At 39.5% G+C, this 18,798-nt stretch overlaps 1 protein-coding gene across 4 annotated transcripts in view; it reads left to right on the forward strand.

The window, feature by feature from the left end:
* Positions 1–18,798, forward strand: part of LOC131951785 (uncharacterized) — a 35,777-nt gene that overhangs the window by 10,188 nt on the left and 6,791 nt on the right. For all 4 annotated transcript variants that reach the window (XM_059314207.1, XM_059314182.1, XM_059314190.1 and 1 more), the window contains exons 2-7: positions 1,289–1,361; positions 1,470–1,576; positions 8,242–8,501; positions 8,666–9,727; positions 10,810–11,193; positions 14,696–14,789. In XM_059314207.1, coding sequence (XP_059170190.1) covers positions 8,394–8,501; positions 8,666–9,727; positions 10,810–11,193; positions 14,696–14,789 — 1,648 coding nt within the window. In that variant the 5' untranslated portion in view covers positions 1,289–1,361; positions 1,470–1,576; positions 8,242–8,393. The remainder of the gene's footprint in view (positions 1–1,288; positions 1,362–1,469; positions 1,577–8,241; positions 8,502–8,665; positions 9,728–10,809; positions 11,194–14,695; positions 14,790–18,798) is intronic.

Here is an 18,798-nt window from a genome sequence, read left to right on the forward strand (position 1 = left end):
CATATTTAAATTTAGAGCTCACTTCCGGTTACTGCACTTCGGGGTCATCCATAAATGACGTCACACTCGAGGGGGGAGGGGGTTCCGTAATTTTGTGACGATGTGTGGGGAGGGGGGGGGGGGTTCAGATGTTGCGACGTCACACTTTTGCATTATAAAAAAGCAATGTAAGAAAATGAATTGTAGACGTTATTCAGCGTTTTAGATAACTGTTTTAATAAATTGTAATAATTTAGACAAGATTTTAAAAGAAATATCGATGTTTAAAAAAAATTCAACTGCAATTTTGAGGGGGGGGGTTGTAGGTTGAGGTGTGACGTCATTTTAGGGGGGGGGGTCTGACTTTTTGTGACGACATGTGACGGGGGGAGGTAAAAATCGTCAAAAAAAGCGTGACGTCATTTATGGATGACCCCTTCAGCGATAACAATGAAACTCTCATTTTTAACAACTCAGTACTCAGTACTGCACGAGACAGGATATTGAAGCCATTTTGGAAAGTGCTTCGAAACGAGCTTGTTTTTTTAGCAGCCATCTTGTTTAAGTTCATTGTTCGTTAACTTATTGTTAAATATGCAGGGGAAGCCACTCTTATTTACAGATGGCTGCTGTTTATATAGTAAATCTTGCTCTTAAACACTGCTAAAGTTAATTTCTGGCCTATACTGATATATCTAGACATTGCTTTTTTATTCAATTATCTATTTCTATTATATTTGATACAAATATATCACAAAATACTTGTATTAAAGCCATATAATCCCGTTTCTTTCACATTACTAGCCTCGGCCAATGTTACTGACCTAAAACGATAGATTACTCTAAATCTAGTATTTAGTTAAGTCTAACTAAGGTCTAAGGTAAGAGGAGTAGCCTAGATCTGCTATTATAAGAAGGGACTCTTATCTAGTCTAGTTAAGTCTAGTATAGTAGGATTTGGCCCAAACCAAGTAATACAAAAAACTTTGGATCATTGTGAGTTCACTTAAGCTTGTAGGCTTTCTACCAGGCATGCGAGATGAGCGTTACAGTCCATTCCATTTTATAAAACATGCTTTTTATATGATAATGTAAATAAACAAAGTTTTTGGTCAATAAAATGATCAGGTCTAACTCACAATTTGTCTGTTTATAATTCAAGGTTGTTTTTTAGTCATGTTTAGTAATGCATAGGCCTATATTTACTTACACATTGAAATGGATTTTAGCATCTCTTGGTTCAACTGTGCTTGACAGAAAAATAATTTAAAACATTGGTAAAATGTTTTTTTTTTAAACTCCATTACAGATTTACATGCTAGAGTTGATATTCTTTCAGAAGAGAATGTAAGCCTTAAACAGCATGTCCAGACAGCATTTAAGTAAGTGGTGGGGCTATAGAAGATTTTGTTTGATAGAAAAATCAGTATATAATTAATCAAGTGGCCATGTAACTACTCTAGACTTTTAAACATATTTTCTTCTAACAGTCCAGAGTCCTGCCAGTCATGTAGAAATCTCCAGGAACTAAACACCTCACTACAAGAGCATTTCAATACTTTACTCAAGGAAAAAGATAACAAGATAAAATTACTAAGTACCTATGTTTAATTTTTTTACTTTTATTTATTTAGAAGAATATTTAAAAGAATATTTAAAATTAGATATAGTCTAATACCAGATCTAAAATCTGTTGTTCCTTACATGTGGCCCAATGTATTTAAATTAGCCAATGTTCAGCTTAATTTAATCAAGACACAAGTAAACTTGATGTATTTAAAGGGTAAGTATTACCCCTGATAACAGAAAATTGACAGAAAAATTAGACAAATAAACTAGGGATCCGGACAAAAGTCCGACACGGACAAAGGCCGACATGGACAAAAGGCTGATGAGACAAAAGTCCGACATACAAAAGTCCGACATAAAAAAATCCAACAAGACAAAAGGCCGACAAGACAAAAGGCCTACAAGTTTTATAAAACAACAAACTACAACTACAGACATGTTTAATTTTTATTGAAAACCAGTTACATAATGATAAAGGTAAATTACAAATAAATAGAAAAAAATAGGGCCTAGTATGACAAATTGTACGCGACCCCACGCATAAATTCAAGTGTAGTTCTGTTTCCCCTTTCTGCAATTACATTTGTTGTCCTGTCCTCTTTCTGTAAATATTGTTTTTTTTCTTCGCTTTTTTGCTGGCTCTCCAAGCAATATTGCCGCCATCTCTACTTCAACTCTACCTTGTTCCTGCTTTAGTTTGTTTAGTAAACAAAAGACTCCAGGGTGATCCTTCCCTACAATTACCTGCCACCTCCTGTTTCACCACTCAACCGTGTTTTGGGTCCTAGGAATCCCATGTACATGATTGTCATGTACAGACCAGAACTCTGGTGGAAAAAGTGGTGGAACCCTCACCTCTCTTGTGTTTAACAACCTCACTTGACCACAAACGTAGGTCTCATCAAACCACTTCACCAACTCAGCTGTGTTTGGTGGGAAAATGTTTTTTAATTCATTAAATGCTGCCGGAATATCTGCACTTGGAAGAAATGCCAGTGCTGCTATTGCCGCATCAGCAGGCAAAATCTTGGATCCTGACCATAAAGAAGTGCCAAGTCCAACGCTTGTAGCTTTCGCCATATATTTTGGCTAAAATGGAAAAAAAACACCCTTTACTTGTAGCTGTTGGGAATTCAATGCAAGCATTGATTGCAGCTTTCTCAAAGTCAGTGACAATAAACCGTGGAGATAAGTGTATGTGCATTTTTTCTGCGATATCTGCGAGGTCCTGAAATGCTCGTGTATACATAGCCTCGGCTTTTCGAGACATCAAAATAGCACCCTGTCAGGGCACCTGAGGACGCCCGGATTTGATTCAGTCAAAGACTATAGTAACTTTTCTTATTCATAGTCTATTGCACTGTTTAAAACGAAATTACGCACCCTAGCGCTCACAGGATATACCAGGGTGCCAAATAGAACCTTGACGGCGTGCCGACGGATGCGCCTGATTCAATTTAGTGAACGACTGTAATACCTTAAGCTTTTCCGCAAATGGAAAGATAAAATTTAATGTAGAGGACATTTAGGAGCAGGGTTCTAAACTGTTATTGTTTACAGATATTTACTGTGCAAAGCAATGTCATCTGATGGAAGCTTTGAAGCTATAAAACATAAGCTCTTAAAAGAAATAGTTTCTTCCATTTTGCCTTTACAATCGAGAAAGTAGAAAAACTTTACACTGCTAAATGTACTGTTAAAACATCTGCTTAAATAAACCGGGAGTGATATCCCCTAAACTTTCTCGAATATTCTAATATAACACTACGGGGAATGGCAACTCGGGATATAGACATGATTTTTTATCCTCTTTAAATACTTAAACTTTTTAAAATAGAATAAAATCTCATAGAAAAAAGAATTGCACACCAAATGAACGCCAAATAAAGATGTGCATAATAGTGAGCAACATTATTAGTACTTTATAAATTTACATGCGTTTTTTGATAAATCGGAAATAGCGTAAATTAGTACTTCCGGTCAACGGAAATTATTCAAAACTTTACAGAAGGTAGAGAGTTAGATCTTTTACTTACATATGAAATTTCAATTATCTGTCTGAAATAGTACTCAAGTTATAGGCTTTTGAAAAATTCAAAGTTGAAAAAGTACCACTTCCGGTTATCTGAAAACTCTCAAAAGTTGATACGGATCTACGATTTTGATAAAATACTTATATATGAAATTTCATCAACCTAGCTGTAACGGTATTCAAGTTATTGTGTTTACACACAGACAGACAGACACACACAAACAGACATACGGACAAGATTGCAAAATTATGTTTTTCCAGTATCACGATTACAAGACTTTCTCTATACTTTGTATATACAAGAAAGTAAAAATGGTACAAAGGTGAGGTAAAAAAAAAGACTACTTTCAACATGTTTTGTGCGACAGACAAAACCAAATGCCCCTTCGTGTGCAAAAAAAGACAGACAAAAGGGAATTTCTATTCCCGAATAAAGATGTCTTTTTGTACGTCAACTGTCTTTGATTAAAAATAATTAGTAAACAATATGTTCCGTGTATAAAATAAATAAAAGGCAGTATTTGAAATACCCACCACATTTCACTTGATCAATCCATGCTAATTATGTAATTAATTTTTTCTCAACACCAAAACAAAGTAATAAAAAGTACATCCTTCCCCCCCCCCCCCCCCCGATGTAATGTTTATAAAGGGAAGTAATTGTATTTTCCTAATTTATCAACGGATGTAAGGAGTGCTAAAGAGCTAAATGTAAATCATTAAAGGAGATACATTTTTTTAAATTTTTGTTTGATGGACATGCAGACAATTATCACTTTAAGTTTGAAAAATGAAAATTGTTTAACAACACCTTCAATTTTTTAAATAATTTATTTAGACAGTGAGCACTTTAGAGGTATAACACTATGACAATGAAGTCAATTTTTTTATATCTCTTTGGAATCAGCGCCGCCCCCACCCCCCCCCCCCCCCACCCCGCCACATACAGAATTAAACTTTATATATTAGATATATGTAAGATATGTAAGGGTAGAGAACTGATGTGTTAGATGTCATTGTTGTTCATGCGATCTGTGCATCCTCGTTGGGATAAGGGGGTTTACAAAACCTGAGCAAACCAATTACACACCTAAACAACTCTAATACTAAACTAAAATTAAAACTTCTTAACACAGTCTTCAATACACTTATTCAACGTCGCGATGGTTTACATGTTTAAAAGTGGGCTGACCCAATTTGACTCTCTAACCACAACAAGAACACAATTAAGTTACTGTCCAACCTCTATATTTTATAACATATCCTTAGAAATTCTAATACAAGAAAAACGACAAAGATGATAAAATGTACATTTCAACTGGCTATTACATCAATTATTTGTGTTTAAAATAGGCCTATACATGATCGTACAGTACAGAATCACACAGGAAAATGTTATCTTCCATAGTTTTACCTTCACTACTTAAGCCAAGATTGAATCCTTCAATGAACAAACTGTAGTACTCTAAACAATCTAGCCTGACACATAATGATTAGACATCAGGCTAACAGGAATAAGACATCAGACCATGGGAACCAGACATCCAGCCATAGGAACAAGACATCAAACTAACAGGAACAAGACATCAGGCTAACAGGAACAAGATATCAGGCTAACAGGAACAAGACATCAGGCTAACAGGAACAAGACATCAGGCTAACAGGAACAAGATATCAGGCTAACAGGAACAAGACATCAGGCTAACAGGAACAAGACATCAGGCTAACAGGAACAAGACATCAGGCTAACAGGAACAAGATATCAGGCTAACAGGAACAAGACATCAGGCTAACAGGAACAAGACATCAGGCTAACAGGAACAAGACATCAGGCTAACAGGAACAAGATATCAGGCTAACAGGAACAAGACATCAGGCTAACAGGAACAAGATATCAGGCTAACAGGAACAAGACATCAGGCTAACAGGAACAAGACATCAGACTAACAGGAACAAGACATCAGGCCACAGGAACAAGACATCAGGCTAACAGGAACAAGACATCAGGCTAACAGGAACAAGACATCAGGCTAACAGGAACAAGACATCAGGCCACAGGAACAAGACATCAGGCTAACAGGAACAAGACATCAGGCTAACAGGAACAAGACATCAGGCTAACAGGAACAAGATATCAGGCTAACAGGAACAAGACATCAGGCTAACAGGAACAAGATATCAGGCTAACAGGAACAAGACATCAGGCTAACAGGAACAAGACATCAGACTAACAGGAACAAGACATCAGGCCACAGGAACAAGACATCAGGCTAACAGGAACAAGACATCAGGCTAACAGGAACAAGACATCAGGCTAACAGGAACAAGACATCAGGCCACAGGAACAAGACATCAGGCTAACAGGAACAAGACATCAGGCTAACAGGAACAAGACATCAGGCTAACAGGAACAAGACATCAGGCTAACAGGAACAAGACATCAGGCTAACAGGAACAAGACATCAGGCTAACAGGAACAAGACATCAGGCCACAGGAACAAGACATCAGGCCACAGGAACAAGACATCAGACTAACAGGAACAAGATATCAGGCTAACAGGAACAAGACATCAGGCCACAGGAACAAGACATCAGGCTAACAGGAACAAGACATCAGGCCACAGGAACAAGACATCAGGCTAACAGGAACAAGACATGCAAACAAGTCATAATACTAACAGGAACAAGATATCAGACCACGGAAACAAGACGTGAGGCCAACATGAGGAACAAAACATCAGCTTGTCCAATAACAAAAGGGGGTCAGCCTTTGCGGCCAGCCTTAAACCGTTGTAAACACGCCTACCACATCCCAAGCTACAGCTCAAGCCTCCTTTTCTTTCATACCCTCTTGTCTGACACACCTGAGGGTCACATGTTGGCCCCTAGAACTCTGGGAACATTGTAATTTGCGCAGGGTAGAGGGAAGTGGGGTGGGGGGGGGGAGCTTAAATTGGGTACCAGCTAGAATATACTAGAACATTTAGAGGAGATCCACCCCGCTTAAAAACAACGTACATTTCGGCATTGATTTATTCAAAACATAAGGGGTCGGCGTGGTCGAGTCGGTAAAGCTCATGGTTGCTGAACCGAAAAGTCTCGAGTTCGAACCCCCGGGCAGATGAGGCTCGTTAGCTGGGGACAGCCACTCTTCTAGGAGAGACAACTCCAAAATCAAACAACTGCTGCCTTGTAGTTTGTTCTTGGTTGGACAAAGGCTATGGAAGCAAATCCAAAAAGACAAGCAGGCTGAAATCGGAGTCAATGGCCTCAATGGCGCATAACCAGTTGACACGTAATCCTTAATTGTGATGGAAGCATGGTCGAGTTGGCAAAGCTTGTGGTTGGAAAAAAAAGTCTCGAGTTCAAACCCTCTGGCAGATAAGGCTCGATTCCTCCCAACACTAAAAATTAAGAACGAAGAAGAAGAAGAAGATTCAAAACATTAGACTTGATGTATTGGAGACATTAGATTTGATGTATTGAAGACACTAGACTTGATGTATTGAAGACATTAGACTTGATGTATTGAAGACATTGGACTTGATGTATTGAAGACATTAGACTTGATGTATTGAAGACATTAGACTTGATGTATTGAAGACATTAGACTTGATGTATTGAAGACATTAGACTTGCTGTATTGAAGAAATTAGACTTGATGTATTGAAGACATTAGACTTGATGTATTGAAGAAATTAGACTTGATGTATTGAAGACACTAGACTTGATGTATTGAAGACATTGGACTTGATGTATTGAAGACATTAGACTTGATGTATTGAAGACATTAGACTTGATGTATTGAAGACATTAGACTTGATGTATTGAAGACATTAGACTTGCTGTATTGAAGAAATTAGACTTGATGTATTGAAGACATTAGACTTGATGTATTGAAGACATTAGACTTGATGTATTGAAGACACTAGACTTGATGTATTGAAGACATTAGACTTGATGTATTGAAGACACTAGACTTGATGTATTGAAGACACTAGACTTGATGTATTGAAGACATTAGACTTGATGTATTGAAGACATTAGACTTGATGTATTGAAGACATTAGACTTGATGTATTGAAGACAATAGACTTGATGTATTGAAGACAATAGACTTGATGTATTGAAGACATTAGACTTGATGTATTGAAGACATTAGACTTGATGTATTGAAGACACTAGACTTGATGTATTGAAGACACTAGACTTGATGTATTGAAGACATTAGACTTGATGTATTGAAGACATTAGACTTGATGTATTGAAGACATTAGACTTGATGTATTGAAGACAATAGACTTGATGTATTGAAGACAATAGACTTGATGTATTGAAGACAATAGACTTAATGTATTGAAGACATTAGACTTGATGTATTGAAGACATTATACTTGATGTATTGAAGACATTAGACTTGATGTATTGAAGACACTAGACTTGATGTATTGAAGACACTAGACTTGATGTATTGAAGACACTAGACTTGATGTATTGAAGACATTAGACTTGATGTATTGAAGACATTAGACTTGATGTATTGAAGACATTAGACTTGATGTATTGAAGACATTATACTTGATGTATTGAAGACATTAGACTTGATGTATTGAAGACACTAGACTTGATGTATTGAAGACACTAGACTTGATGTATTGCAGGTGTTAGACTAAAGGAGGACCATACACTTAGGGTGGAAGGATGTAATGCACAGAGTAATTTAACACAAGATGGGAAAGTTTGTAGTTCAGCTGATGGTGAAAAAGAAGCAGGACAAAAAGAGCCGACTGAGGCTAGTAGTAAAACAACATTGATGAATGGAGACCTGTTTGGTGAAGTAGATCAATCATCTTTATCTAGTAAAGTGGCCTCCAAGCTGACGCTAAACAGACTCAAGAAAAGACACAGCCGATATCAAGAGGTTGTTTGATATGGATGTCTCTGTTGGTTATGAATGTTTTTATTTTTTTTAAATTTAAGATTGTAAGTGTTATTGAGAGCATGTTTCTACATTGTCTGATTGCTGTTGACTAATGTGCTGTAGCTCTGTCCTTATGTTATCATTGAACCATTGCTTGTGTTTAGGGCATGCCAGATTGTAAAAGAAGAAAGCCAGTAGAGGAGCTGCAAGTGAGTTCTGTGACAGCCAGTGACTCAGTGCTGGTGCCAGAAACAGAATGTCTAGACAAGTTACAGCCCAGCACAGAATGTCTAGACAAGTGCCAACCCACCACACAAGTTGTTCCTGAAACTCTAGGAGTCCACTCTCCTTGGCAGCACATGGAAGACAACCTGACAACAGCAGCCAGAAGTTTGAACCAAAGTCCAGACGAGACTTGTACCTCTGTTGATGGCGAATCAGGGTCAGAGGTCACTCTCAATACCCAGGTAGCCAACATAAGTACAGCACGGTGTCAGGATGTGGAGAATTCTAATGATGTTACACACTTTTTGTTCCAAGCCATATCACAACGCATCCACACACATGCTCTTGACAAATGCTCTACAAATGCTGATGGACAGATGGACGGAAACGGTCCTGAGAATATTGTGAGTGAAAAACATGCGGGTAACAAGGCAAAGCAAGGGGAGTCACCTGAAGACAAGCAGAAACAGCAGACCAGCAGGAACAGCGCTCAACTCAAGTCTGCCAAGAAAAAACTAAATGGACAGACAGTCTGTGAGAAAACTAATTCCAGAGCTCTTCTATTGAAAGAAAATAAAAATGTGTTAACCAATAAAAAGAATTTGGATAGTTCTTTAAAACAGAGCAGACTTAATCAAGTGGTGAGGAGACGGAGAATACCTGCAACACCGCACAGCAAGTCATCAGCTGAAGAAGAGCAGGTGAAGGAAGCTATTCGTAGATCACTTGAAGAAATTGAAAGAAAAAATTCTCTTGCATCTGTTGTGAAAGACATTTCTACTGCAACATTTGTCAGGCTGTTACCCTCCACATCAGTCAAATCCCAAACAACATCAGCAGCTAGACATCAAACATTGGAGGTTACACAGGCCAGGACAATTTCACCCAAAGCTTTAAGATCACAAGAAGCAACTGAAAAAAACATTGATGTCAGCAGCAAGGATGAGTTAGAGAAGAAGAAAACAACACCTTCTAAGACTCTTGGTGTCATGTCAAGGAAGGTAAACTACTTTTATTTCATTCATCAATTAGAAATGGCATAATTATAATTGCTTGTTGGAGGGGAGGGGGGGGGGCACATTCTGGTCCTTACTCAGCTTAATGCTTTGTTCACTTGCCTATACGTGGGGAAAAACAACAAACATGCCTACACCCAGGGCACACAGCTGGCCCCAACAGTAACATACACTCAAATGATCAACTCTTCTTGTGCCCAAGGCACATAGGGCAGATGAAGTAGAGTTCAACTGTTTCAATGACCTCAACATACAGGATGATTGTGTAATCAGCATTTTGCCTAGGTGCCTTTGTTTGTCTAACATGAGTTGTTACCCATCAGAGCTGGGTGGAGTCAGGAAGTCCTACAGACTCCACCCATCAGAGCTGGGTGGAGTCAGGAGGTCCTACAGACTCAAACCCTGGATCCAAACTTGAGACATTTGGGTTCGCAGCTTTAGAGGTTACCATTTGACAAAAAAGTCAAGTAAAACAATCTAAAGGCCGTTACCATTTGACAAAAAAGTCAAGTAAAACAATCTATGGATATAAAAGGATGTGTGGGGTACATCTTCTGTGGAAGAGGGGAATTAACTTTGGAGAGATGTCGCCCCAGAAGGGTGCGATTTGGTGCCCTGGGCTGCCCCGTGAGCACTATGGGCCACTATAATAATTCACTAAATTGAATCAGGTGTGTCCGCCGGCACCACTTACTCCCCAAGAGCACTATGGGGCCTATAGTCAATTTAAAGAGAGCCCTATAGTAAAGACATGGCGGCACATGACATTAAATGATTAAATTAACAAGGGTCCCAGCGCCCCTGTGGTAGTTTAACCAACAACTATTATCCAAGAAATACAACACCTGCTTTGTTTACTATTGGTAATGCACTGTTGAAATACTTTTAAAATATTGCATCAGCCTGCAGCAGTTTGTTTGACGAGTACTCTAGTTTTTTTTTTAAAAATAATTACTAGTCATCCCAAAATGTGAACTAGCATCAGCTTCCTAACTTTTTACTTTGATTCAATGTTGTGGCCATCAAAAGAGCTATTGATAAAAATGAGTTATTGAATGGAATTGCAGCATACATTACCAGGGCAAAGTAAAAATATGGATGAAACTATTCAGGAATCAAATATATTTGATGAGACCATTGCACCACATCTGATCACTCAAGTGAACTTAGAGAAGGGGCAGGCAGCAGGGAAACAACCACAGCCAAAAGGGAAACAACCACAGCCTAAAGGGAAACAAGTTGATTCTCATCAGCATCTGGATAGTGAACCAGCACATACTGGAGGAATGTCTAAGGCCTATCAAGAGACAATATCACAGCTGGCTACAGTTACAGATGGTGAAAGATTGAGCTCTAGATTTTCTGTCCACTCAATTGATAGAGGAAGTGATGCAAGTTGTGATGGCTCCTTTACAGATGAAGACAATGAAACTATTGCTCCAAGCCCAAAGGTAAGAATTCACTGGTCATTTACCTGTAGTACTTTTAAATTCTTGGTTTTAAGTACTTGGTCCAGTACTTTCTACTTCTCTTTTTTATGGTCCAGTACGTTCTGCTTCTTTGTTTTATAGGTTACTAGTAATTTGTGGCTTTTTAATTTTATAGGCCAAAAGTCCTAAGTGTTCTTACCTTAACTTTCCTGCAAGATAGCTTAGTTGTGACCCACATCTGATAAACTCTACTTCATCTGCAATTAACATGCTTACAGTCATGTTTATTCACAGTACTAAAATATGTGTAATGCTAAATGTAATATGAGAACTGTTGGTGAATGTCAACTTTAGTCAAAAGTCATATAAGCTATAGTTACATGTCATGTGTCAGCTGCAGTCAAATTGCATATATCAGTTGCAGTTACATATATCAGTTGCAGTTACATATATCAGTTGCAGTTACATGTGTCATATGTCAGCTGTAGTTACATGTCTCATATGTCAGCTGTAGTTACATGTCTCATATGTCAGCTGTAGTTACATGTCTCATATGTCAGCTGTAGTTACATGTCTCATATGTCAGATGTAGTTACATGTCTCATATGTCAGATGTAGTTACATGTCTCATATGTCCGCTGTAGTTACATGTCTCATATGTGAGATGTAGTTACATGTCTCATATGTCAGCTGTAGTTACATGTCTCATATGTCAGCTTTAGTTACATGTCTCATATGTCAGCTGTAGTTACATGTCTCATATGTCAGATGTAGTTACATGTCTCATATGTCAGATGTAGTTACATGTCTCATATGTCAGATGTAGTTACATGTCTCATATGTCCGCTGTAGTTACATGTCTCATATGTCAGATGTAGTTACATGTCTCATATGTCAGCTGTAGTTACATGTCTCATATGTCAGCTGTAGTTACATGTCTCATATGTCCGCTGTAGTTACATGTCTCATATGTCAGCTGTAGTTACATGTCTCATATGTCAGCTGTAGTTACATGTCTCATATGTCAGCTGTAGTTACATGTCTCATATGTCAGATGTAGTTACATGTCTCATATGTCAGCTGTAGTTACATGTCTCATATGTCAGATGTAGTTACATGTCTCATATGTCCGCTGTAGTTACATGTCTCATATGTCAGATGTAGTTACATGTCTCATATGTCAGCTGTAGTTACATGTCTCATATGTCAGATGTAGTTACATGTCTCATATGTCAGATGTAGTTACATGTCTCATATGTCAGCTGTAGTTACATGTCTCATATGTCAGCTTTAGTTACATGTCTCATATGTGAGATGTAGTTACATGTCTCATATGTCAGCTGTAGTTACATGTCTCATATGTCAGCTGTAGTTACATGTCTCATATGTGAGATGTAGTTACATGTCTCATATGTCAGATGTAGTTACATGTCTCATATGTCCGCTGTAGTTACATGTCTCATATGTGAGATGTAGTTACATGTCTCATATGTCAGATGTAGTTACATGTCTCATATGTCAGCTTTAGTTACATGTCTCATATGTCCGCTGTAGTTACATGTCTCATATGTCAGCTGTAGTTACATGTCTCATATGTCAGCTGTAGTTACATGTCTCATATGTGAGATGTAGTTACATGTCTCATATGTCAGCTGTAGTTACATGTCTCATATGTCAGCTGTAGTTACATGTCTCATATGTGAGATGTAGTTACATGTCTCATATGTCAGCTGTAGTTACATGTCTCATATGTCAGATGTAGTTACATGTCTCATATGTCAGATGTAGTTACATGTCTCATATGTCAGCTTTAGTTACATGTCTCATATGTCCGCTGTAGTTACATGTCTCATATGTCAGCTGTAGTTACATGTCTCATATGTCAGATGTAGTTACATGTCTCATATGTCCGCTGTAGTTACATGTCTCATATGTCAGATGTAGTTACATGTCTCATATGTCAGATGTAGTTACATGTCTCATATGTCAGCTGTAGTTACATGTCTCATATGTCAGCTTTAGTTACATGTCTCATATGTCAGCTGTAGTTACATGTCTCATATGTCAGCTTTAGTTACATGTCTCATATGTGAGATGTAGTTACATGTCTCATATGTGAGATGTAGTTACATGTCTCATATGTCAGCTGTAGTTACATGTCTCATATGTCAGCTTTAGTTACATGTCTCATATGTCAGCTGTAGTTACATGTCTCATATGTGAGATGTAGTTACATGTCTCATATGTCAGCTGTAGTTACATGTCTCATATGTGAGATGTAGTTACATGTCTCATATGTCAGCTGTAGTTACATGTCTCATATGTGAGATGTAGTTACATGTCTCATATGTCAGCTGTAGTTACATGTCTCATATGTCAGCTGTAGTTACATGTCTCATATGTGAGATGTAGTTACATGTCTCATATGTCAGCTGTAGTTACATGTCTCATATGTCAGCTTTAGTTACATGTCTCATATGTCAGCTGTAGTTACATGTCTCATATGTCAGATGTAGTTACATGTCTCATATGTCAGATGTAGTTACATGTCTCATATGTCAGATGTAGTTACATGTCTCATATGTCAGCTGTAGTTACATGTCTCATATGTCAGATGTAGTTACATGTCTCATATGTCAGCTGTAGTTACATGTCTCATATGTCAGATGTAGTTACATGTCTCATATGTCAGATGTAGTTACATGTCTCATATGTGAGATGTAGTTACATGTCTCATATGTCAGCTGTAGTTACATGTCTCATATGTCAGCTGTAGTTACATGTCTCATATGTCAGATGTAGTTACATGTCTCATATGTCAGCTGTAGTTACATGTCTCATATGTCAGATGTAGTTACATGTCTCATATGTCAGCTGTAGTTACATGTCTCATATGTCAGCTTTAGTTACATGTCTCATATGTCAGCTGTAGTTACATGTCTCATATGTCAGCTGTAGTTACATGTCTCATATGTCGGCTGTAGTTACATGTCTCATATGTCAGATGTAGTTACATGTCTCATATGTGAGATGTAGTTACATGTCTCATATGTCAGCTTTAGTTACATGTCTCATATGTCAGCTGTAGTTACATGTCTCATATGTCAGATGTAGTTACATGTCTCATATGTCCGCTGTAGTTACATGTCTCATATGTGAGATGTAGTTACATGTCTCATATGTCAGCTGTAGTTACATGTCTCATATGTCAGATGTAGTTACATGTCTCATATGTCAGCTTTAGTTACATGTCTCATATGTCAGCTTTAGTTACATGTCTCATATGTCAGCTGTAGTTACATGTCTCATATGTCAGATGTAGTTACATGTCTCATATGTCCGCTGTAGTTACATGTCTCATATGTGAGCTTTAGTTACATGTCTCATATGTCAGCTGTAGTTACATGTCTCATATGTCAGCTGTAGTTACATGTCTCATATGTCAGCTGTAGTTACATGTCTCATATGTCAGCTGTAGTTACATGTCATGCCATCTGTCCTTCAAGTTAACCTCATCTTTCAGGTGATCTCACAGCTACTGTGTAGTATCCCTTCAAGCTCCAGAAGTTTCAAGTTTTTTCCTACCAAGTCTCATCTCCCCACAGTCACTAATAAAGGTGATCATCTGTGGTTAGAACTTTAATTGCTGTCATTTCTGTAATAGATTTAACATAACAAATTTCTGGAGGAAAATGTCACACTGTTAGATGTCATGTTGTGGTCTGTCCTAATGCTGTCTGTCATGTTGTTGTCTGTCCTAATGCTGTGGTCTGTCCTAATGCTGTCTGTCATGTTGTGGTCTGTCCTAATGCTGTCTGTCCTAATGCTGTCTGTCATGTTGTGGTCTGTCCTAATGCTGTCTGTCCTAATGCTGTCTGTCATGTTGTTGTCTGTCCTAATGCTGTCTGTCATGTTGTGGTCTGTCCTAATGCTGTGGTCTGTCATGTTGTTGTCTGTCCTAATGCTGTCTGTTATGTTGTGGTCTGTCCTAATGCTGTCTGTCATGTTGTGGTCTGTCCTAATGCTGTCTGTCATGTTGTTGTCTGTCCTAATGCTGTCTGTCATGTTGTGGTCTGTCCTAATGCTGTCTGTCATATTGTGGTCTGTCCTAATGCTGTCTGTCATGTTGTTGTCTGTCCTAATGCTGTCTGTCATGTTGTTGTCTGTCCTAATGCTGTCTGTCATGTTGTTGTCTGTCCTAATGCTGTCTGTCATGTTGTGGTCTGTCCTAATGCTGTGGTCTGTCCTAATGCTGTCTGTTATGTTGTTGTCTGTCCTAATGCTGTCTGTCATGTTGTGGTCTGTCCTAATGCTGTCTGTCATGTTGTGGTCTGTCCTAATGCTGTCTGTCATGTTGTGGTCTGTCCTAATGCTGTCTGTCATGTTGTGGTCTGTCCTAATGCTGTCTGTCATGTTGTTGTCTGTCCTAATGCTGTCTGTCATGTTGTTGTCTGTCCTAATGCTGTCTGTCATGTTGGTTGTCTGTCCTAATGCTGTGGTCTGTCCTAATGCTGTCTGTCATGTTGTGGTCTGTCCTAATGCTGTCTGTCATGTTGTGGTCTGTCCTAATGCTGTCTGTCATGTTGTGGTCTGTCCTAATGCTGTCTGTCATGTTGTTGTCTGTCCTAATGCTGTCTGTCATGTTGTGGTCTGTCCTAATGCTGTCTGTCATGTTGTTGTCTGTCCTAATGCTGTGGTCTGTCATGTTGTTGTCTGTCCTAATGCTGTCTGTTATGTTGTGGTCTGTCCTAATGCTGTCTGTCATGTTGTGGTCTGTCCTAATGCTGTCTGTCATGTTGTGGTCTGTCCTAATGCTGTCTGTCATGTTGTGGTCTGTCCTAATGTTGTGGTCTGTCCTAATGCTGTGGTCTGTCCTAATGCTGTGGTCTGTCCTAATGCTGTCTGTCCTAATGCTGTCTGTCATGTTGTGGTCTGTCCTAATGTTGTCTTTCATGTTGTGGTCTGTCCTGTTGTGGTCTGTCCTAATGTTGTGGTCTGTCCTAATGCTGTCTGTCATGTTGTGGTCTGTCCTAATGCTGTCTGTCATGTTGTGGTCTGTCCTAATGCTGTCTGTCATGTTGTGGTCTGTCCTAATGCTGTCTGTCATGTTGTGGTCTGTCCTAATGCTGTCTGTCATGTTGTGGTCTGTCCTAATGCTGTCTGTCCTAATGCTGTCTGTCATGTTGTGGTCTGTCCTAATGCTGTCTGTCCTAATGCTGTCTGTCATGTTGTGGTCTGTCCTAATGCTGTCTGTCATGTTGTGGTCTGTCCTAATGCTGTCTGTCATGTTGTGGTCTGTCTGTCATGTTGTGGTCTGTCCTAATGCTGTCTGTCAAGTTGTGGTCTGTCCTTATGCTGTCTGTCATGTTGTGGTCTGTCCTAATGCTGTCTGTCATGTTGTGGTCTGTCCTAATGCTGTCTGTCCTAATGCTGTCTGTCATGTTGTGGTCTGTCCTAATGCTGTCTGTCATGTTGTGGTCTGTCCTAATGCTGTCTGTCATGTTGTGGTCTGTCCTAATGCTGTCTGTCATGTTGTGGTCTGTCCTAATGCTGTCTGTCCTAATGCTGTCTGTCATGTTGTTGTCTGTCCTAATGCTGTCTGTCATGTTGTGGTCTGTCCTAATGCTGTCTGTCATGTTGTTGTCTGTCCTAATGCTGTCTGTCATGTTGTTGTCTGTCCTAATGCTGTCTGTTATGTTGTGGTCTGTCCTAATACTGTCTGTCATGTTGTGGTCTGTCCTAATGCTGTCTATCATGTTGTGGTCTGTCCTAATGCTGTCTGTCATGTTGTGGTCTGTCCTAATGCTGTCTGTCATGTTGTGGTCTGTCCTAATGCTGTCTGTCATGTTGTGGTCTGTCCTAATGCTGTCTGTCATGTTGTGGTCTGTCCTAATGCTGTCTGTCATGTTGTGGTCTGTCCTAATGCTGTCTGTCATGTTGTGGTCTGTCCTAATGCTGTCTGTCATGTTGTGGTCTGTCCTAATGCTGTCTGTCATGTTGTGGTCTGTCCTAATGTTGTGGTCTGTCCTAATGCTGTGGTCTGTCCTAATGTTGTGGTCTGTCCTAATGCTGTCTGTCCTAATGCTGTCTGTCATGTTGTGGTCTGTCCTAATGTTGTCTTTCATGTTGTGGTCTGTCCTGTTGTGGTCTGTCCTAATGTTGTGGTCTGTCCTAATGCTGTCTGTCATGTTGTGGTCTGTCCTAATGCTGTCTGTCATGTTGTGGTCTGTCCTAATGCTGTCTGTCATGTTGTGGTCTGTCCTAATGCTGTCTGTCCTAATGCTGTCTGTCATGTTGTGGTCTGTCCTAATGCTGTCTGTCATGTTGTGGTCTGTCCTAATGCTGTCTGTCCAAATGCTGTCTGTCATGTTGTGGTCTGTCCTAATGCTGTCTGTCATGTTGTGGTCTGTCCTAAAGCTGTCTTTCATGTTGTGGTCTGTCCTAATGCTGTCTGTCATGTTGTGGTCTGTCCTAATGCTGTCTGTCATGTTGTGGTCTGTCCTAATGCTGTCTGTCATGTTGTGGTCTGTCCTAATGCTGTCTGTCATGTTGTGGTCTGTCCTAATGCTGTCTGTCATGTTGTGGTCTGTCCTAATGCTGTCTGTCCTAATGCTGTCTGTCATGTTGTGGTCTGTCCTAATGCTGTCTGTCATGTTGTGGTCTGTCCTAATGCTGTCTGTCATGTTGTGATCTGTCCTAATGCTGTCTGTCATGTTGTGGTCTGTCCTAATGCTGTCTGTCATGTTGTGGTCTGTCCTAATGCTGTCTGTCCTAATGCTGTCTGTCATGTTGTGGTCTGTCCTAATGCTGTCTGTCATGTTGTGGTCTGTCCTAATGCTGTCTGTCATGTTGTTGTCTGTCCTAATGCTGTGGTCTGTCATGTTGTTGTCTGTCCTAATGCTGTCTGTTATGTTGTGGTCTGTCCTAATGCTGTCTGTCATGTTGTGGTCTGTCCTAATGCTGTCTTTCATGTTGTGGTCTGTCCTAATGATGTCTGTCATGTTGTGGTCTGTCCTAATGCTGTCTGTCATGTTGTGGTCTGTCCTAATGCTGTCTGTCATGTTGTGGTCTGTCCTAATGCTGTCTGTCATGTTGTGGTCTGTCCTAATGCTGTCTGTCCTGTTGTGGTCTGTCCTAATGTTTTGGTCTGTCCTAATGCTGTCTGTCCTAATGCTGTCTGTCATGTTGTGGTCTGTCCTAATGCTGTCTGTCATGTTGTGGTCTGTCCTAATGCTGTCTGTCCTAATGCTGTCTGTCATGTTGTGGTCTGTCCTAATGCTGTCTGTCATGTTGTGGTCTGTCCTAATGTTGTGGTCTGTCCTAATGCTGTCTGTCATGTTGTGGTCTGTCCTAATGCTGTCTGTCATGTTGTGGTCTGTCCTAATGCTGTCTGTCATGTTGTGGTCTGTCCTAATGCTGTCTGTCATGTTGTGGTCTGTCCTAATGCTGTCTGTCATGTTGTGGTCTGTCCTAATGCTGTCTGTCCTAATGCTGTCTGTCATGTTGTGGTCTGTCCTAATGCTGTCTGTCCTAATGCTGTCTGTCATGTTGTGGTCTGTCCTAATGCTGTCTGTCATGTTGTGGTCTGTCCTAATGCTGTCTGTCATGTTGTGGTCTGTCCTAATG

The sequence above is a fragment of the Physella acuta genome, unplaced genomic scaffold, assembly GCF_028476545.2.
Source record: "Physella acuta isolate Inbredline_101_S28 unplaced genomic scaffold, ASM2847654v3 ptg000067l, whole genome shotgun sequence".
NCBI lineage: Eukaryota > Metazoa > Mollusca > Gastropoda > Physidae > Physella > Physella acuta.